This window comes from Antechinus flavipes, chromosome 5 (genome assembly GCF_016432865.1).
Source record: "Antechinus flavipes isolate AdamAnt ecotype Samford, QLD, Australia chromosome 5, AdamAnt_v2, whole genome shotgun sequence".
NCBI lineage: Eukaryota > Metazoa > Chordata > Mammalia > Dasyuromorphia > Dasyuridae > Antechinus > Antechinus flavipes.
The window spans coordinates 238,151,781-238,174,789 of NC_067402.1; the positions used below are offsets into that span (position 1 = coordinate 238,151,781).

The 23,009-nt window shown below is 35.6% G+C and overlaps 1 protein-coding gene across 4 annotated transcripts in view; it reads right to left on the reverse strand.

Annotated features, from left to right (window-relative positions):
* The window catches only part of PTPRR (protein tyrosine phosphatase receptor type R), a 394,529-nt gene that overhangs the window by 336,186 nt on the left and 35,334 nt on the right, over nt 1–23,009 (reverse strand). For all 4 annotated transcript variants that reach the window (XM_052000767.1, XM_052000768.1, XM_052000765.1 and 1 more), the window contains exon 2: nt 15,322–15,623. In XM_052000767.1, the coding sequence (XP_051856727.1) occupies nt 15,322–15,623 (302 nt within the window). The remainder of the gene's footprint in view (nt 1–15,321; nt 15,624–23,009) is intronic.

Here is a 23,009-nt window from a genome sequence, read left to right on the forward strand (position 1 = left end):
TGAGGATCACCTAGCTACTGTCTAAGGCCAGATTTTACCTCAAGTCTTCCTGATTATATATCTAGCACTCTATCCACTGTACCAACTGTCAACTGTGTGGCCTTATACCATTAGCTATCTAAGGGGTGTGGGGGAGGAATCAAAGAATTCAAACTGAGATCCTTCCTTAAAAGATTATTAAGTTATTTTAAAATTCACTACTCCTTTTTAGAAAATTAAATATTATTGGTTTGCATTTTTACCAATAATTGAGGTAGCCAGGTCAACCAGTGGATAGAACATTGAACCTATAATCAGAAAGAGTTAAGTTCATAAGTGTGATTTTGGACAAGTCATTTCACTTCCATTTGTCTCAGTTTCTTCATCTGTTAAATGAAGACAATAATAGTACCTACCTACCAAAATTGTTATGATGACCAAATGAAATAATATTTGTAAAAGCAGTCTACATACCTAAGTGCTGTATAAATACTACTATCATCACAGTAATCATATCCAGTAGAATATGCTATGTTTGTAGATTGCTGTATTTGGAATCAGCTTTTATTATATATAATATATATTTATCATAATAGATATTTATTAATAATAATTAACATTTTATAGGACCTTAGGGTCTACAAATTTCTTTAAATATATCATGCCATTGGATTTACATAATTCAGTGATGGAAGTATGGATTTTTTGCTCATTTTAAAGAGGGAAGTTTTGAAGTTATTAGTTTTGATGTCTGAGGAAATAATAAGGCTAAGCAACTTGCCCAAGTTCACCCAGCTAATAAATATCAAAAATAGGATTCGAACCTAAGTCTCTCCTAATTGAAAGTCCAGAATCCTTCCTATTCATCCCACTGCCTCTTTATTCTAACCTTTCAGTAAAGAGGTAGGAAAGATAGAGATTAAAAAATAACCCACCTTACATTTGGAGTCAAGGCAACTTGAGTTTAAATCTTGCCTTGAACTTTACTTATAAAGACATATACTAACTGAGTAGCCTTGGACCAGTCTCATAATCTCTCATTATATCCAAACAATTCATTAAGATTATAAATTGTGGTTGTTTAAAATAAATTATTCAACTGTAAATAACTCTTTGTTATCCCATTTGGGGTTTTCTTGGCAAATATGCTGGAATGGTTAATTATTTTCTTCTCTAGTCTATTTTACAGAGGAGGAAACTGAGATAAACAAAATTAAGTGATTTCCCCAGGATCACACAGCTACTGTTAAAGATCAGATTTGAACTCAGTTCTTCCTGACTCAAAGTCCAGCACCTTATCCACCATGCCACCTAGTTGTCCTGTAAATTGTAAAGCTTGTATTAATATGTCTTAGTAGACAGGTTTTTAAAAAAATATTCATTTCCCTACATCTGAGATAAGTCAAAACAAAACAAAACAAAAATTTCTCTAAAACCTTCTACCAGATCAGAAAGAAAACTTAGAAAATTTATTATCAGATCTGAATTGAGGTCTCTTCAGCACCAATGTACCTAGCACACATACAAATTCCAAAAGCTAGTCTTTTATCAAAAGATGTATACGATAGACAATGGTAGAAGACACTAGCTACATCCTATGTGAAACAAACAGAAAATGATGAGCACAAGATGAAAAAGAAGCAACTGAGCAGTGGTACTTTAAAAAGAGAGAAGATTCATAAGTGTTGCAGTCTCCTGGAAGCTTTATGGAAGAAGTGAACTTCCTTGGCTTTCTTTAAGTCCCAATAAAATCATGTCTTCCCCAATTTGTCCCAAGTAACAATTACTTGTTAATGTTTGTATGTGTATATTTGCATGTTGTCTCCCCCACTAAACTGTGATCTACTTGAGAGAAGGAATTCTTTTGCCTCTTTTTGTATCTCTAGTTCTTCTTAGCATAATGCCTGGTACATAGTAGATCCTTAATAAATATTTATTGACTGATATGGGTTGAATGAAGTGACACAAAATTGGATATGAAGAGTAGAAAATGGACCAGTAAAGAGGCATGATATAGGGAACTCTGGTGGAAACAAAGGGAACTGTTTGTAGATAAAGGGATGACATGGCATGAACATTTTCCACAGCCGTCTTTTAAATTTTAGCTTTATAGATAAATTCCATTCTTGTCATGAATTTTAAATTATTCATCCATCTGGTCTTTTTACTTTCATAGAATTGGCAACACATACTTTCTTTATTTTCAAATTCCCAGACTTTATGGGAATGAAGCAAAGTTAGCTTCAAATAGCATGCATTTAATAAACAAGCTAAACCTTTCCCGAGGTCATCTGCCTAATCTCCACTAGTTATGAGATCCATAAAGCTCTATATGGGCTAGCCATTTCTGCTTCAAGAGCATTCCCGAAGGTTAATTGCAATGTCACTCATACAAATTTATGAGAGTCCTCTGGAGTGGGAGCAGCACTTTTCAGACTTGGGCAGATGTTCTAGCATCCTACCCCAGTTAGACGAGCTGTACTGTTTTTTTTTTTTTTAATCCTAGGATAAAGTAAGCAGATGTATCAATTCTTCTGTCTCAAAATGGGGCTACTTAACTACTAAATTCCTATTATTAACTTGTCAAAAGGCTATAAATTCCCATTCCAGAACAAGGATTCTTCCCCAAAGGCTGCCTTAGACATGGAAAAACAGGTGATCATAATTGGTAATTCTCTTTCTAATCTAATGCTTCAGCAGATAGATTGTATGAAGATAGATTGTGATCTGAAGTCAAATTGAAGACTATGCTGGGTTACATGCTGTGTTAGTGAGAGATGAGTAAATAAACATTTGACCAGACAAACGTCAAGGATGGGATACAAGAAGATCACAGTAGCTGAAAGGGACTTGAGTAAATCATCTAGCAGGGATTTTTAATCTGGAGTCTGGGAATTGTTTTTATATATTTTAATTTTATATAAGAAATGGTGATTTCAACTTTTTTATAAAACATGGAAAGACTTGCACAAAATAATGAAGAGCAAAATGAATAGAACTAAGAGAGAATTGTATATAATAACAATATTGTATATAATAACACTATTTGAGTGAATAAATTATTTTGTCTATTACAAATATCCAAACTAACTATAAAAGACATATGGAGAAAGACACTATCTACATCCAGAAAAAGAACTGATAAATAGAAATATGTGTAGAATAATTTTACATAAGTATATATACATATGTGTGTATATGTATATGTATATGTATATGTATATGTATATGTATATGTATATGTATATGTATACACACAAATACATGTCTGTTTGTATTTAATAGTAGCCACATCTGGAAGGGGGAGAAAAAAAGAGGAAAAGTCCTCATTTTACAGATGAGAAAATTAAGGTCAGAAATTTCAATGATCTTCTGAGGTTTGTAGTCAGCAGCAAAGCTGGAATTTAAACCCAAATTCTCTCTATATAAATCTGATACTTTTTGCCTAGAGTGCTATGAAAGGTCTTTCAACTTTCTGGTCTCTTCATTGTTAAGAATTAGTACCCTATTAAGAAATAGCGTTACCAGAGGTAGAGAAAAGAGAGATACTTTTGTAAAGGAAGGTTTTAGCTTAATGTAGCATATTAGGATATTAGAGGGAAGGCCTCTGAAAGATTTGTCTATGATACAAATGGCTTACTTGGCATTGCGCTTTATAGTTTACATGACATTTTCCTTATCATAGTTTCCTGAAGTCAATAAAAGCAGATTTCACAGGATCTCAGAAAGGGGCATCAGAGGCAGCTGGGTGGGCTCTGAATTGTAGCTTCAAATACTTATTAGCTATTTGACCCTGGAAAAGTTACTTTATCTCTTTCTGCTTTCATTTCTTCATTTGTAAAATGGGGATAATAATAATCTCTGATGTTATTGTGAGAATAAAAAGAGACAATATTTGTAAAATGCTTTGCAAAAAAAAAGTGCTTTATTAGCTATTAGAAATAATTCATAATTTTAGCAAAGTAGCTGGCTACAAAATAAATCCCCATAAATCCTCAGCATTTTTATACATCACCAACAAAACCCAACAGCAAGAGATACAAAGAGAAATTCCATTCAGAATAACTGTTGATACCATAAAATATTTGGGAATCTATCTACCAAAGGAAAGTCAGGAATTATATGAACAAAATTATAAAAAAGTCTCCACACAAATAAAGTCAGACTTAAATAATTGGAAAAATATTAAGTGCTCTTGGATCGGCCGAGCGAACATAATAAAGATGACAATACTCCCTAAACTAATCTATTTATTTAGTGCTATACCAATCAGACTTCCAAGAAAATATTTTAATGACCTAGAAAACATAATAACAAAATTCATATGGAACAATAAAAAGTCGAGAATCTCAAGGGAATTAATGAAAAAAAAAATCAAATGAAGGTGGCCTAGCTGTGCCTGATCTAAAATTATATTATAAAGCAGCAGTCACCAAAACCATTTGGTATTGGCTAAGAAATAGATTAGTGGATCAGTGGAAAAGGTTAGGTTCACAAGACAGAATAGTCAACTATAGCAATCTAGTGTTTGACAAACCCAAAGCCCCTAACTTCTGGGAAAAGAATTCATTATTTGATAAAAACTGCTGGGATAATTGGAAATTAGTATGGCAGAAATTAGGCATGGACCCACACTTAACACCATATACCAAGATAAGATCAAAATGGGTCCATGACCTAGGCATAAAGAACGAGATTATAAATAAATTAGAGGAACATAGAATAGTTTATCTCTCAGACTTGTGGAGGAGAAAGAAATTTGTGACCAAAGATGAACTAGAGACCATTACTGATCACAAAATAGAAAATTTTGATTACATCAAATTAAAAAGCCTTTGTACAAACAAAACTAATGCAAACAAGATTAGAAGGGAAGCAACAAACTGGGAAAACATCTTCACAGTTAAAGGTTCTGATAAAGGCCTCATTTCCAAAATATATAGAGAACTGACTCAAATTTATAAGAAATCAAGCCATTCTCCAATTGATAAATGGTCAAAGGATATGAACAGACAATTTTCAGAGGATGAAATTGAAACTATTACCACTCATATGAAAGTGTTCCAAATCATTATTGATCAGAGAAATGCAAATTAAGACAACTCTGAGATACCACTACACACCTGTCAGATTGGCTAAGATGACAGGAAAAAATAATGGATGAATGTTGGAGGGGATGCGGGAAAACTGGAACACTGATGCATTGTTGGTGGAGTTGTGAACAAATCCAACCATTCTGGAGAGCAATCTGGAATTATGCCCCAAAAATTATCAAATTGTGCATACCCTTTGATCCAGCAGTGTTTCTATTGGGCTTATATCCCAAAGAAATACTAAAGAAGGGAAAGGGACTTGTATGTGCCAAAATGTTTGTAGCAGCCCTATTTGTAGTGGCTAGAAACTGGAAAATGAATGGATGCCCATCAATTGGAGAATGGCTGGGTAAATTGTGGTATATGAATGTTATGGAATATTATTGTTCTGTAAGAAATGACCAGCAGGATGAATACAGAGAGGACTGGCGAGACTTACATGAACTGATGCTAAGTGAAATGAGCAGAACCAGGAGATCATTATACACTTCGACAACAATATTGTATGAGGACATATTTTGATGGAAGTGGATTTCTTTGACAAAGAGACCTAACTGAGTTTCAATTGATAAATGACGGACAAAAGCAGCTACACCCAAAGAAAGAACACTGGGAAACGAATGTGAACTATCTGCATTTTTGTTTTTCTTCCCGGGTTATTTATACCTTCTGAATCCAATTCTCCCTGTGCAACAAGAGAACTGTTCGGTTCTGCAAACATATATTGTATCTAGGATATACTGCAACATATCCAACATATAAAGGACTGCTTGCCATCGAGGGGAGGGGGTGGAGGGAGGGAGGGGAAAAAAATTGGAACAGAAACAAGTGCAAAGGATAATGTTGTAAAAAAAAAAAAAAAATTACCCTGGCATGGATTCTGTCAATATAAAGTAATTATTAAATAAATTTTTTTTAAAAAGTGCTTTATTATTGGTGCTATCATTGCCATCAACCATCAATCCAACTACCATTACCATCAATAAGTTAGCACAACCCCAATCTGAGAGGCATCTCTAACGAGTCCTTTTGCAGTTTCTGCTTGCTTATCTCTAATGATGGAAAGCTTACTGCCTTTCTAAGGGACTCATCCTATTTTCTGGACAGATATAATTATGATGTCATTTTCTTTTCCTTTGTTATTGCTCCCCAACTTCCCCTTGCAAAGTGTAGTCATTGTTCTGATTTTATCATGGCATTCCTCTTTCATAGATGAAAGTAAGGTTGGGAAATATTAAGTGACTATTTAGTATAAGGATTTTTAAAATAATATATAGTGGCACAAGGGAAAAGTCACCTTCATGTGAATCAGCAATAATTCATGAAAACCCATGATGACATAAGGATTATATAATCAAGCATGCTACATTAGGCAGTGTGGCAAAACCAGAGATTTCACCAAAAATATCAAAACTAGAACCAGAGCCTAGGTTTTAGGATGCCATTTCTAGGCCATTTTCCTCTTCTCCCAAATTTTCCTATTTTCACTATTTCATTAAGTTGAAATAATCTTCTATTGCCTTTAGTATCAAATATAAACTCTTCTATTGTTTAAAGATATTCATAACTTGATCACTTTCCAATCATTTTACATTCTATCCCCCTCTACTTATTCCATCATCCATCTGTAGTAATTCTTTTACTTTAGATACTACATGTCCCATCTCTGCACTTTTGTACTGGCTGTTTCCCATGCCTCTAATACTGTTCCTTCATAAATCCATCTCTTAGAATTCCTGCCTTTTTATAAGACTTAGAAAAACTAGGGGGTGAAGTGGTTAGAGCATCAGCTCTGGAGTCAGGAAGATCTGACTTCATATTTGACCTCAGACATAAGTTGTGGGTCCAGAGAAAGTCACTTCACTCCGCCTCAGTTTCCTCATCTGTAAAATGAGCTGGAGAAGATGTTAAATCCACTCCAGTATCTTTTCCAAGAAAACCCCAAATGGAGACATGATGAGTCAGACACAACTGACACTAAAGAATAAATAAAGACTAGCTCCTCCAAAAACCCTTTTTTCCCCTCCAGCCCCAGATGCCAGGGCTTTTCTCTCTAAGATTAATAAACATCTACTTTGTCAGTATCTTGCTTGTTCTTACTTAGAGATTGTCCCCTCTCTCCCTTTAGAATGTGAGCTCTTTGAAGGCATAATAAACATACAAATGGATTGGTTAACAGCAGAAAACAGATGACTAAAATGCTTAGCAATTTTAAGAAAAACAACCAAAAATTTGGTTGGATAATTCCATGGAAAAAAGGAATACAACACACACACACACACACACACACACACTCTCTCACACTCCAACCATTGCTTGATTTTTCCAGAAGAAACATAAAAATCCTTACAATAATTTCCTTTTTCACAATGGCTTCTGGTTTTTAATCTTTTAGTTTTGGGCATTAATTAATGGACATGTGCCCTATATTGCAGAGGAAAGAGAACTAAAAAAGGAAAGAAGATGGGAAAAGCAGAAGGAAGGGCTGACAATGTCAGGAATGCTATAAAATGACTTATGGGCTGCAGGCTTTTTTTTTTCTCCTTTCTCTAGAATAAATATATTTTTGCACAGAGATTTTAACCCACAGAAATTCACACTGCAATAAAAGTTGATCAAAATTAAAATAAAATATGAACAGATGAAGCCAGGAATTAAATAAAGGCTTATGACTCGTGAATGTAAGTATTTTTAATATACTAAGCTCTCTGTCTTCTAAAAGTAATTAATGCCTTCATTACAACTGTCTGTTATCAGCATAACCAATTTACTCTTTTGACTATCTAGATACACCAGCTTTCAATTAAGAATCAGAGTCAATTCCTAACAAGCAGAGAAATCATAAGTGATTTATACCTATCCCATTTTTATGTAATGCTACATTTATTATTCAACTTTAATCTTCAAACATTTTTTTTTAATTTCTGAAGGTCCAAAGTCAAGACAATTTTCCAAAGATTAAATCCACTTTGAAGACAATTCTTTCCAGGAAGCAGGAAGCTCATTTTTAAATTAAATATTACCATTCTTTTTAACTTAATAGACTGATCCCTAAAATGCCCAATTAAATTTTAATAGTTTCAGAAATTGATGTCCTTTCCAGCACTATGATTTTAATAAATTTAAAATAATCATTTTCATTCTGCTTTGTAGCAGGTTGAAATATTTGGATATTTTTAGGACTGTATTTTTGTGTAATGGAAAAAGGAAAGAAAAGAGAGGAGAGAGAATACACAGAACACTGTGTTAAGAACTTTACAAACAATATCTTTTTTTATCCTCAGCCTTGTGAAGTAGTAGTATTCCCCATTTTAGAGTTGAGGAAACTGAGGCAAAAAGTTTAACATTAATTGATAAGCATATGCCCTAAGTAGAAAGTAAGGAGAACAGAAAAGGGGGAAAAGATGGGGAAAAACAGAAGGCAAGGCTGACAAATGACTTGCCTAGGATCCCATTGCTAAGAAGTGTTTGAGGCTAAATTTGATCTCACATCTTCCTGGCTCTAACCCCAGTCCTCTACCACTGCAACACCAACCCATAGTAAGCCCCAAGAATCTATCCTTCAATTAACATCCATCTGATCGAATATATCCAGGTTTGCTACATTCTATGTTAGAATAGAGACATAGGGAATTTATCCTGCTTTTTTGATATCTTTGGGATATAGACTTAGCAGAGATATTGCTAGATCAAGGGTATATACAGTTTTAAAGCCTTTGGACATGATTCTAAATTGCTTTCCAAAATGGTTAGATCAATTCATGACTTCACCTGTAATGTTCTGGTTAGCTATCTGGAAGGCCTTTGGACAAGCCTTGGTCTCAGCAGAATAATCACCATGAGAATAGTCAGGGATAAAGTCCTAAGTCTTTATTATCTCCTTCAGTCTCCCAGTCTGAGTCAGCAGTCTCAGTTAGTCAGCCAGTCAGCAGTCTGCACATTCAAATGTAATGTCCTGCTTTCTAGAGGCCCCAAGTTGGGGGTGACAAAATATACCATTGCTTTCTGGAACCCCCACATTGGGGTGGATTAAAATATAGTATCCAGACTAGCTCTCTGGAGGATCTCGGGACCAGCTTGAGTCCTTGCTCTTAGTGGAGGAATGCAGGAGACAGGAGAACCACCAGGATAGTGGGAAATGGAATGTGTCTCTTCTAGTCCTTGTTGGCTCTTACATACCTTATTGTAATTACATCATGACAGCATATGGATTATGTGTGCCTTAGAGAATCATTATATCACCATGCTAAGTACTAAGTATATATGTAAACTTGTTATGGGCTAGAACTCTGAAACAAGGATTCTTACAAGGTGTTAAGTCAGTGGAATTGATAAAGACAATAGTTATCTAGTTTAGCATGGTGCTTAATAGTTCTCTAGTTCAGTACATGTACTTAGTACTTAATATAGTTCCACAAGATTCACACCTATGATAATGGAGTATATAATAGCCAGCAAAGGCTGAGACAGATTCATTCCTTTGTCCACCTTTATGGTGGCTGGAGGCTGAAGCACTAATCCTTGAATTCAGATTAATTCACTTCATCTCACACCGCCTTGATGACAGGCTCTCTTTCTTCGATTCTCCACTGAAACCAAGACTCCAGAAGGCCTTTAAGAAAGCTAACCGGGCCCCAAGAAAGGAGACAAGACTGAAAGAGATAATAAAAGATTTAGACTTTAACCTCTGGCTACTCTTGTGGTGATTACTGAAATGCAGGCTGCTCAAAGAGACCCCCCCCAGGAAGCCAAACCAAGAACATTTCATAAACTAGATAACAATTGTCTCATTAATTTCTCTGAGTTAACACCTTGTTTCAAGTATACTTCTCCAGTATGTTGGCATAGAGATAGAGTGAGACGACAGGGTGAGAGAACAAGACTCAAAACCCTATGTCCAAAATGCGACAGAGGTTTCCATTGGGCCTAAGAATGTAGATTGACTCAGGGAAATGAGAGGTGAGGCCCAGCTCCAGGGCTGCATGCAAAAAACAGGTGGGGCATGATGGCAGCCGAGGTTACACCTGAGAGTCTTTAGAAGTTCAGTACTCTGTCATGATCAATCAGCCAAAAAGCAATCTGATGGGAAAAGGGGATTATAATTGGGGAGAATACAGATTTTTATAATCGACAGAAAGATAGTATCCAGTGCAAGCAGCTCCAAAATAATCAACAGGTGATGTGGAGAGATTCAGAAAGTGGTGAATAGAAGGGACCAAATAGGTTAATTGCTTGGGGGACAGGGTTTGCTACAGATGAAGAAGGAATAAGATGGGTGCTAACAAGCTGTATTCACCTTGTCCACCAGAGAAAGACAGAAAAAGTGAAAAACCTCGAAACAAAGGAGAAAACTCAAGAAACATCGGGTGGTTCCTTCTCTGATCACATGTGCCACTGAAAAAGCATAACTGTTAACCCAATGTGTATGGCAATTGACTCATGAACATCAAAAATTGTTGATAAGACTGTTGCAGAGCTTCAAAACCTGCAGGAATCATTGGATTCCCTGAGACATGATAGGATTGTTGCAGGACTTCAAAATCTACAGGAATCATTAGATTCTCTGACATGTGAAATGATGGACAGTAGATTCATTCTGGACTATCTCTTGGCTGATGAAGGAAGTGTATGTGTGTGATTGTTATTTATATACCCTCCTTCTAGGACTTATGGACATGTATATTCATATTGTTTGTTATATCACTATGTTGATTCATGTTGTCTGTTAACATTACTACTAGCCTGTGTTATATTACTATGTGCTTGTGTAATACCTCCCATGCTGATGGATTTATGTATACTTCTTTCAAGTGAAACCCTTTAGAAACCCGCTAACAAAATCTGGTTTGACTCCCCATTTCCCTTTGGTCTTTTCATCTCCCTTCCTGAGACATCAGGGAGGGTGTGATCATCCCCTTTTTTTGGTGTTTTCACCTCCCTTCTTGAGAAGTCAGGGAGGGTGTGACCACCTATGTTCTAAAACAAAAGAAAGTGGGAGAAAAGAAAGTAGAGAACTCAGGAGAAGTATACTTGAAACAAGGTGTTAACTCAAAGGATTGATGAGACAATGGTTATCTAGTTTACATATATATTTAGTACTTAGCATGGTGATGTAATGATTCTCTAATTTCACACATAATCAGTATGCTGTAATGATGTAATTACAATAAAGTATATAAGAACCAACAAGGACTAGAAGACATTCCATCTTCCACCATCCTGGTGGCTCTCCTGCCTTCTGCATTCCTCCATTAAGACCAAGGCCTATCTGAAGGTTCCCCAGAAAGCTATTCAGGCCCCAGGCAAAGGAGATAGACTATGAAGGAGATAATAAAGACTTCGGACTTTATTCCTGACTATTCCTCATGGTGATTATTCTGCTGAAAGCTAGCCAGAACATTACATTCATCAATAATGTATTAGTTTCCTAGTTTTCCCATATCCCCTCCAACATCCAATATTTTCCATTTTTGTATTATATTAGTCATTATGATAGGCACAAAGTGTTACCTCTGAGTTGTTTTAATTTTCATTTCTCTTTTCAATAGTAATTTAGACCATTTTTTCATATGACTATAGATAGCTCTCATTTCTTTTTTTTTTTTTTGAAAACTGCCTGTTTATATCTTTTGACTATTTATCAATTGGATTTTTATAAATTTGAACTTGTGTTTTTATAAATTTAAATGATTTGCAATTTATCAGACTTACTCATTACAAATTCCCCCTCACTTTTCTGTTTTCCTTATAATTTTTGGTTGCATTAGTTTTGTTTGTGCAAATATTTTTAAATTTTGTATAATCAAAATTATTCATTTTACCTTGTATAATGTCCTCTATATCGTCTTTGGCTTAATTTCTTCCCTTATCTGATAAACAAACCATTCCACATGCTCTCTTAATTTGCTTATGGTATCATTATGTGTAAATCATATATACCTATTGTAACCTTATCTTGATATTTAGTATGAGATATTCTTTGTGGCTTCATAATCAAACCATCACATTGTCTGCAAAAGTGTTAATTTTGTTTTATTTAAGCCCTCTTTTTTTAGTCCTTGTCTTATTTTTCTTGCTGAGCATTTAGTTGGTGCAGTGGATAGTGTTGAACCTATTGTTAGGAAGACAGTTCAAATTTTTTACTTAGTTCAAATCTATCTTCAGACAATTAGTAGCTATGTGACCGTGGATAATTCATTTAAACCTGCTTGCCTTATTTTACATATCTGTGAAATGAGCTTGAGAAGTAAATGGCAAATTACTTCAGTATCTTTGCCAAAAAATTCCCAAAAGGGATCATAAAGAGTCAGATATAACTGAAACAAATGAACAACAACAATTGCTCCTACTCTCTTAATTAGAGCTAGATCAAAAAATAGTAGGGAAAGACATGTCCTTAGTATATATCTTTTATTCACTAAGAAAACTTTTAGTACTTCTCTATTGTAAATAATTCTACCCTTTTACAATATGTGCATACATAGCCATTATTTAGGTTCAAAACTGGTCCCCAAAACTGACCAGTTTTGCTGTGTGACTCTGGACTCTTTCTCAGCCTCAGTTTCCTTATCTGTTAAACTGGGGTAAAAATAGACCTACTCTCAGGATTTTTGTGACAATGAAATGAGAACACATTTGAAAAATATAAAGTGCTATATAAACAATAGCTTTTATTGTTTGCAAAGTTCGGTTGTTTCTATGCTACAGAAAGAGATTAAGTGCTGTTGAAGTCCTCTACGTTTTTGTCAAATACAAATCTCTAGACACTCTATCCTAGTTACAGCTCCAATGTACACACAAATTGATGTGCTCCCTCTTCTACAAATCCCTACCCCTATAGTTCCTTATCTTCTCCTCTTCTCTTCTTATCTAACAAAGTAAAATCTTATAAGATTTCCTTCTTCCCTGGCATTCTGCTGTTCTCACTTGAGCAGTGTGCACAGGTATCCAACTGGAAAAGCTATCCAAATGCTAGTCCATATTTAATTAAAGCCTCAGTATTGTCTTTAATAACAGCACCAACCTTGAGACCATTCATCCACATTTCTCTTACGTATTGTATTTGTGTAAGAAGTCTAATATTAGTTTATAGTGTAGTCAAGAGATAAGCATTCTTTTAACTAAATGTTCAAAATTATTCAGTTCTGTCCTTGACTTGAAACTCACTAATTTTTGTCCTGATTACAAAATGAGTTTCTGTGAACTTTAAAATATTATGGAGATACCTTGTTTCTCAGAGCTAAAATCCAGTTAATAAGCTGTGTCTTAAACTAGGTATAAAAATAATCCTTTGCACTCTGGATGATATCACCCTCTGGTGTTTCTTGGACAAGCATAAAGTGTTCACTGAGGAATTTATCTCCTCTTATTTTTAAGCATCATTCCTTTTATGTATATAAGTGGCCCCAGCATTAGCAAAGTTGAAGTCCTCATTCTAGGAGGTGAATTTCCTCCTGCAGGTGTCATTTTCCTCACTCTGAAATTAAACTTCTTTTTGTATCCTGATTCCCCTGACTTGAGCCTGCTTTGCATGACTTGGGCCACCCATAGGTTAGAGCCAGTTACAGTCCCTTTGAAAGAATAAAATACAAGTAATCTCTTTCTATGGGGAAAAACCTTTTCTACTTAGGGGCAAGAATGCTTGGTTATGTCCACTGGGAGTGTCCAGCTTATTTGGCAAGACAAGATTTATGTCCTTCCTGCTCTGTGGAAGCACCAAATCTAAGGGCCATTTGTTTTTGTTTTTGTTTTATTTGTTGTTGTTATTGTTTATTATGTCATTATTGTTTGTTATCATTATTGTTGTACTGTTTCTGACCTTTTGTGAGTCCATGGAGCTTTCTTAGCAGAGATACTACGATGGTTTGCCAAACAGAGATTAAAAATTAAACAGAGATTACCCAGGGTCATACAGCTAGTAAGTGCCTAAAGCCTGATTCTAATTCAAGTCTTTCCAATTCCAGGTCTGGAACACTATCTACTGCACCAACTAGCTGCCTTTCCCCAAAAAGATGTAATTATATGTAGGGAATTTAATTTTAATTTTGGGAACATTTTGTGTCAGAGAGGTGCCCATGCTGATGAAGTCTTTAATTTTAATATCAAGGGAATATACAAGGCAATATAAAGAATTCAGATTGCAATCATCTTGACATTCTCTGAGTATAACAGGCATGGGAAAACTATCAGGCATACTATCTGTATCTCAGAGTCCCTCTTAATGTTCATTATTATTGAGAAAGATTTTCTTTGAGACATTTGGACAATATATTTGCCCTTTTGTTAATATCTAGTGACAATCAGGAAGTTTGTCAACTTGAAAATAACCATGGAAACTGACTAGGGAGTCCCCCACAACAAACAACCAAATGTCTGTATAAACATTCTCACTGCCAACATAATCTTCAAAGTCACTCAGTTATCTAAGTTTATCTATTTCCCCAAAGAAATCATGTTTTCACTTATTCAGAAAAAAGACAAAAGCTCAAAACCACTATTGTGGCCAGAGATTGTGTAGAAAGAGAAAAATAATTTTGTGAGAGAGTATCCTATGTTGGGATGGCAGAGACTATAGGATTATTCAAGTTATTGCAAGATCATCTTTTCAAGGAAGTGCCCTGTGAAACATGTTTTCATTCAGCTCTCCTGGATTGAATAAATAATGAAACTTCTTAAGATGAACAATTAAGGGTTTCAATGTCTATATTACTTTGCAGCTTCAACTCAAGAGTTTTTAAAAACCTGGAATCAATGAATTCCCATGAACTCTACAAATGGTATGTTGGGGAAATGGAAGTGAGGTTGGGGATCTGTTCATTTGGAACATATTTATTTTCACCAATCTTTGAAAATTTGTGTTTCTTTCAAATTTAAAAACATCACCATGGACCTCACCAGACTTCCAAAGTCATTTATGACATAAAAAGGTTAAGAATCCATGTTCTGTTGGATAGGACAGAGGGAAGATCAGAATTAGAATATGGGTTCAAGGATTATCAAAGAGTACTGAGAATGCTGAGTTGCTGAAACTAAGAGCAAGACTAGTCTGCTTATTTGAACTTTCTAACTATCACTTAGCCTAAGCTATTATGCATTATAAATATAGTAATCATTTCCTGAAACAATCCCACCAAGTTACCTTGTGAATCATGACATCAATGAACCAGTCCTTTCAAGTTATTCCTCTCATCACCCTTCTCTCCTCCTAAAGAAAACAAGAATAGCAGAAATAATTTAAAATACCACTCACCACAATGATTACATTTGCTTCAGGGATTGGAAGGTTTTCCACTTCCAGATCTTGACCAGTCATTGCCAACAAGTTGAGAGAGGAGTCATAGACAGGTTTGGGAAATGTGGATTTAACAGTTATGCCAGGGTGTCGTTTGCTTGTTTGTATATGAAGAGAATGGAAGCTGTGTTTATATTTTTTTTCATGGTTTGTGTCCAAACTATTCTCAATAGTTTGTACATGGTGGTAGATAAATACAGGTTTTCCACTCTTCTGCTGATGAATTGCCAAAAGGTGATCATTATCTCCTGAGAAACATCCTGTAAGGAAAAAAGGAGAAAGATAAGAGTCAGAAACTTATTGAAAAAAAATGGACAAACCTATTAGGTAAAATATTCCTATCCTCCCAGAAGCCTCATTACTTCTAAAGGAATTTTTTTTTCTCATTTTATGTAATGTCATACAGGTATAAAGCCTCCTTAACAACATTAGGATCCTGATATTCAAAATCAGTTGTCAAATCCAACTAGTTCTATCTCTACAACATTTATTAACTAATGTGTGACAGGTACTGTGCTAAGTTGTTTGTTTTGGGGTTTTAAAGAGGATCAATTACATCATGGGATGATGTCTTTACTTGTGTGTGAATTGGACTGAAGTGAGGCAGAGTAACTTAAAGTTGTCAGCCTCACTCTCTCTCTTCTAGAGTTGTCAAAGTCCAGTGGCAAGACATAAGACAGAATGACAGGCAATGTCTAGAATGTAGTTGATGATCTTGGCATCTTCAATGTCCAACCAAACTCTAAGTGCTCCACAGTACCTGCTTCTTGCTGTTGGAACAAACTTTTCTCATCTGCCTGTTACACTAGGGAAGGTCTTCACATATTTAGGATAAATATCCTCCAACATAATAATGGGCTTAAATCCTGTTGGTTACCCCTCAACCTAGTTTGGCCTGTCTACCAAGACAGATTTTATCAGACTCTGGCTATTATGCATGCTACTTCTTCTTGGAGCCACAGGTAAAAGTTGGGTGATTGGCTGGACACCAAAGGAAGATGAACAACCCTGAAAAGCATTTAGCAAATCTTTATAATAAAGATCATATAATTTAATATACTATATATTATATTCTACTATATCATATTACAAATATGATCTCATTTCCTCTAATATTATCTCATTACTTCTAGAATCAAATATAGCCTTCTCTGGCATTTAAAATCCTTAACATTTTAATCTTATCCTTAATTTTTAGGCTTATTACTTATTGCTTAACCCTTTCATGGATCCTGTAGGGCGATAAAACAGTTTTTCATACATAGCTTTCTATAGAAATTGTGATAAGTGCTGGGCATATACAGAAAGGAAAAAGAAGGGCCTTGCTCTCAAAGAGCTATCAATCTAATCCTAAAGCAACATACAAAAAGCAACTAAAAAGAAGGGCAGGAAATGTCTTATGTAGAATGAAGGTATGCTGAAGTCAAAGACCAGTGTGTTGCAACAACATCGTGAATGATGAGCTTGCTGCCCTGGAGGGAAGATCTGGGAGAAGCTCTCCACTGTCCATTCTCTACTTTCCAATCATAGGATACCATTCAGCAGCCCCTAGATGTACACACCTGGGTGGGAAATGATGAGATGGAATTCTTCAGTCCCTCCAGGGTCTGGAAGGAATACTCCACAAATATTTGACATTTACCTTTTTTTTTTCTATTCACATAGCCACATTCACACAAGATAAATGCTCATATGAAAATCAGGACAAATGATTCAAGGATACTCTCAAGGTCTTGCTGAAGGACTTTAGAATTCATTTAAGATGTGGCACAGAACTGTCTATCAATCATGGCCTTCAAAGAAGGCAATGTACTTTATAATTTCTCATCCAAGTACTAGCCAGGTTTGATCCTGCTTAGCTTGCAAGATGAGACAGGATACAGAAAGGTATGTTTTTCCTTCTACATCTTGCTTTCAGCAGCTTAATGCTGCTAAATAGAAGCTATCCTTTACATGTCAGTTCTTCAGGCATTTAGGAATTAGTATATTAGATTCACTCTCTCAACTACAAAATTTTTATTCTAGACTAAACATTTGTAATTTCTTTAACCCAATCTTCACATTGTGAAGGAGAAGGAAAAAGAAGGAAAGAAAAAAAAAGAAAGAAAGAAAGAAAGAGGAAGAGTGGAAGGGAGAAAGAGAGGGAGGGAAGAAAAGAGAGAGAGAGAGAGAGAGAGAGGAAGGAAGGGAAAAGGGAGGGAGGGAGAGAAGAAGAGAGGAAAGGAGGAAAAAAGGGAAAAAGAGAAAAATGGAGAGAGGGAAAGAGGGAGGAAGGGAGAAAAGAAGAGAGGGAGAAAAGGAGGGAGGGACAAAGGGAGGGAAGGAAAGAAGGAGGAAGGGACAAAGAGAGGGAGGAGGAGAGGGAGAGAAAGAGAGAGGGAGGGAGAAGGAAGGAAGCTCAATGACTATTTTATAAATACACAAAAGAGAAAAATAAAGTTCAGAAAGGACAAAAAAGCAAAGAAAGTCATTGTGTTAAATATAATTTAGATTTTATCAAAAGAAATTTAGAGTTTCATGTTTAATCCTCTTTGATACTCTATAGATTCAAATGCTCATATTTGCTGATTTTCTTAAGTTCATAGGTTTTTTTTCTTTTGAAAAAACTGAAAACAAAAAAACTGCATACCATAAATTGGCATTAAAATGTAAATAAAAATTTCCTATCCATTTTTGCCACATGAAAAATGCACATGTAGGTCCTTTTCCCATTTTTATGATCTCTTTGCAATAGTATTGAAGATGGCGGAGCAGGCACACACGACTCTCTAAACTCTCTCATTACCTTCATAACCAACTATTTAATCCAGCCTTAAAAATAACTCTTCACTGCTTAAATTCATGAAGATTAGAAGCACTACATTTTACCAGCCGAAGTCCATGCGGAAGCTTGCCAGGAAAGATTTGTCCTGAGGGGCCAGGAACAGATTAGCCCAGGCAGCGAGAGGCTAGCATCCTGAGCAGACCAGGGGCGGGGGTGATCTCTGTGGCTAAAGAAGTTATAGAGACGATTCTGCTATAGGCTAACGACTCTGCCTTGAAGCAGTAAACTGGCAGAGAAATTAAAGCCTAAAACAGAGGGTCCTCTAAAAAACACCACAACCTAACGAGATCTGGCTGTAACCCCTCAAACCCGGAAGTGACTCAGGCAGACTTTACCGCAGCCCTGTGGCCACATCTGGCAGTTCGGAGCTTTTGCGGGGGCAGTTACTAATCTGCACGGCAGGGGGGCACAGCCTGGACAGCCTCTAATCGGCAGAGTGGGGGGCTTGGCCTGGGGCAATAGAACCTCCCCAGCAGACTGCACTTCCGGGGCAGACACTTCCTGTCCCTGCAAATCCATTCACTGCTCAGCTGTTAATACCCATAGCCCCAGGGCAGGGTTTGGCTTGGGAAGTGAAACTCTCACTGCTCAGCATCTAGCCCCAAGGCAGTCGTTGTTATCTCACACCGTGGGGGTTCTTTGAAGGGCACTTTCCCAGCCCGGCCCTGCAGGCCTGAGTAACTTTCGGGTGGGGAACTCTTTCCCAGAGCACTCCAGTACCTCACTGCTTTTTGTAGCCGGTTGGCAGGACAGCTACCCATCCATATACCTTTCACTGCTCTGCAGAGGAAGCTGGTAACCTCCTGGCTCTGAAGGCAGACCTTACAGGCTTTAACAAAATGAGTAAAAAAAAAATCAAAAGAACGATTGATAGTTTCTACACAGAAAGAGAACAGCTTTTCAACCCTGAAGAGACTAACAGCAGACAGTCTCCAGACGATTGTTGGTCTCCAATACAAAAGGCTCTCCTAGAAGAGACTATTCAAAACCTTAAAAGAGAGCTAGAAGAGAAATGGGGAAAGGAAAGAGAAGCTATGCAAGAGAGTACAGAAAAGGCATATAATTCACTAAAAGAAAAATTTGATAAAGTGGAAAAAGAAAACAACTTCCTGAAATGTGAATTGGAAAAGGTGAAAAACTCCCAAGAAGTGCAGGGAAACAGAATTTGCGAATTGGAAAAAGAAAATGACTCACTAAAAAAAAAAAAAAAAAAAAAAAAAATAGTGAAATGGAAAAAAATTCCATAGAGCAAAACAACTCAATTGGACATATACAAAAAGAAGTAAAAAAAGCTAATGAAGAAAATAACTCACTAAAAATCAGAACTGAACAAATAGAAATGACTGACTCATTGAGACATCAAGAATCAGTCAAGCAAAACCAAAAAAATGAAAGATTGGAAAAAAATGTCAAATATTTACTTGGAAAAACAACAGACCTGGAAAATAGATCTAGGAGAGATAACTTAAGGATCATCAGACTGCCAGAAAATTATGATGAAAAAAAGAGCCTAGATACTATTTTACAGGAAATCAGAGAATTGCCCAGAAGTAATAGAACTGGAAAGGAAAATAGGTGTTGAAAGAATTCATCAAACACCTTCTGAAAAAGACCCTAAAATAAAGACTCCAAGGAATATTGTGGCCAAACTTCAGAATTTTCAGCCTAAAGAAAAAATTTTACAAGCAGTCAGGAAAAAACAGTTCAAATACCGAGATGCCACAATAAGGGTCACACAAGATCTGGCTGCCTCAACATTAAAGGATCGAAGGGCCTGGAATCTGATATTCCGAAAGGCAAAAGAACTTGGAATGTAGCCAAGAATAAATTACCCAGCTAAGCTGAGTATTTTTTCCCACGGAAGAAGATGGACATTTAATGAAATAGAGGAATTCCATCTGTTTCTAAGGAAAAAACCAGACTTAAACAAAAAATTTGATCTTCAACAACAGGAATCAAGAGAAGTAGAAAAAGGTAAAAGGAACTCTTGAGAACTGTATTTCTGTTGTGAATATACATAAAAACCATATGTATAATTTGATTTTATCTATATAACATAAAAAAGGGAAGTAGAAATGGAAAGGGGATAGTGTCAGAAAAAGGGAAGAGGGGAGATAAAAAGAGGGAAACTACATGCAACAAGGAGGCAAAGGAAACCTATCATATATATGAGGGACCTATCATATATATTAGAGAGGGGGAGGAACATTGTGTGAATCCTACTCTCATCAGAGTTGGCTCAAAGAGGAAACAATTGACATATTTGTTTTACAGAGATTCCTCTCTCACTTCATTAAAAAGTGGGAGAGGAAAAGGGAGAAGGAAAAAGAGTAATAAGGGAAGGGTACAAGAAAGGGGAAGGGATTCAAAGGGAGGAGGGAGGGATACTAAAGAGGGAGAGCTGCGCGACATTAGTGGGACCAATAAGTTTAATACTAGGGAAGAAGGGAAGGAGGGCAAGAAAAAGAAAAGTATAATCTGGGGATATTAGGATGGCAGGAAATATAGAATTGGTTATTTTAACCATAAATATGAATGGGATGAACTCTCCCATAAAGAGGAGGCAGATAGCAGACTGGATCAAAAGTCAGAATCCTACAATCTGTTGTTTACAGGAAACACATTTAAAATAGGGAGATACATACAGAGTAAAGGTAAAAGGCTGGAGCAGAATCTATTATGCTTCAGGTGAAATCAAAAAAGCAGGGGTGGCCATTCTTATCTCAGATCAAGCAAAAGCAAAGATTGATCTAATTAAAAGAGATAAGGAAGGAAACTATATCTTGCTTAAGGGTACTATAGACAACGAAGCAATATCAGCATTAAACATATATGCACCAAGTTGTATAGCATCTAACTTCCTTAAAGAGAAGTTAAGAGAGTTGTGAGAAGAAATAGACAGCAAAACTATAATAGTGGGAGATCTCAATCTTGCACTCTCAGACTTAGATAAATCAAATCACAAAACAAATAAGAAAGAAATTAAAGAGGTAAATAGAATATTAGAAAAATTAGGTATGATAGATCTCTGGAGAAAACTGAATGGTGACAGAAAGGAGTATACTTTCTTCTCAGCAGTTCATGGAACCTACACAAAAATTGACCATATATTAGGACATAAAGACCTCAAAATTAAATGCAGGAAGGCAGAAATAGTAAAGGCTTTTTTTTTTCAGATCACAACACAATAAAAACTACATTCAACAAAAAGATAGGTGTAAATAGACCAAAAAGTAATTGGACACTAAATAATCTCATATTAAAGAATGATTGGGTGAAACAGCAAATTATAGACACAATTAATAATTTCACTCAAGATAATGACAATGAGACATCATATCAAAATTTATGGGATGCAGCCAAAGCAGTAATAAGGGGAAATTTTATATCCTTAGAGGCTTACTTGAATAAAATAGAAAAAGAGAAGATCAATGAATTGGGCCTGGAACTTAAAAAGTTAGAAAAAGACCAAATTAAAAACCCCCAATCAATTACTAAACTTGAAATTCTAAAATTAAAAGGAGAAATTAATAATATAGAAAGTAAAAAAAAAAAAACTATTGAACTAATAAATAAAATTAAGAGTTGGTTTTATGAAAAAACCAATAAAATTGATAAACCTTTGGTAAATCTGATTAGAAAAAGGAGAAAGGGAAATCAAATTGGCAGTCTTAAAAATGAAAAGAGAGAACTTTCCACCAATAAAGAGGAAATTAAAGAAACAATAAGGGGTTACTTTGCCCAACTTTATGCCAATAAATTTGATAACCTAAGCGAAATGAATGACTACCTCCAAAAATATAGGCTTCCCAGATTATCAGAGGAGGAAGTAAATTGCTTAAATAGTCCCATTTCAGAAAAAGAAATAGAACAAGCTATTAATCAACTCCCTAAGAAAAAATCCCCAGGACCAGATGGATTTACATGTGAATTCTACCAAACATTCAAAGAACAATTAGCCCCAGTGCTTTATAAACTATTTGAAAAAATAGGGGATGAAGGAGTCCTACCAAACTCCTTTTATGACACAGACATGGTACTGATACCTAAATCAGGTAGGTTGAAAACAGAGAAAGAAAATTATAGACCAAGCTCCCTAATGAATATTGATGCTAAAATCTTAAATAAGATATTAGCAAGAACACTACAGAAAATCATCCCCAGGATAATGCACCATGGTCAAGTAGGATTTATTCCAGGAATGCAGGGCTGGTTCAATATTAGGAAAACTATCAATATAATTGGCCATATTAATAGTCAAATTAACAAAAGCCATATGATCATCTCAATAGATGCAGAAAAAGCATTTGATAAAATACAACATCCATTCCTATTAAAAACTCTTGAGAGTATAGGAATAAATGGACTTTTCCTTAAAATAATCAGTAGCATCTATTTAAAACCAGCAGTAAACATCATATGTAATGGGGACAAACTGCAACCATTCCCAATAAAATCAGGAGTAAAATAAGGTTGCCCACTATCACCGTTACTATTTAATATTGTATTAGAAATGCTAGCTTTGGCAATAAGAGTTGAGAAAGAGATTAAAGGAATAAGAATAGGCAATGAGGAAACCAAATTATCACTCTTTGCTGATGATATGATGGTATACTTAGAGAACCCCAGAGACTCTACCAAAAAGTTTTTAGAAACAATCCACACCTTCAGCAAAGTTGCAGGATATAAAATAAACCCACATAAGTCATCAGCATTCTTATCTATCACTAACAAAACCCAACAATCAGAGTTACAAAAAGAAATTCCATTTAAAGTAACTACTGATTGTATAAAATATTTAGGAATCTATCTGCCAAGGGAA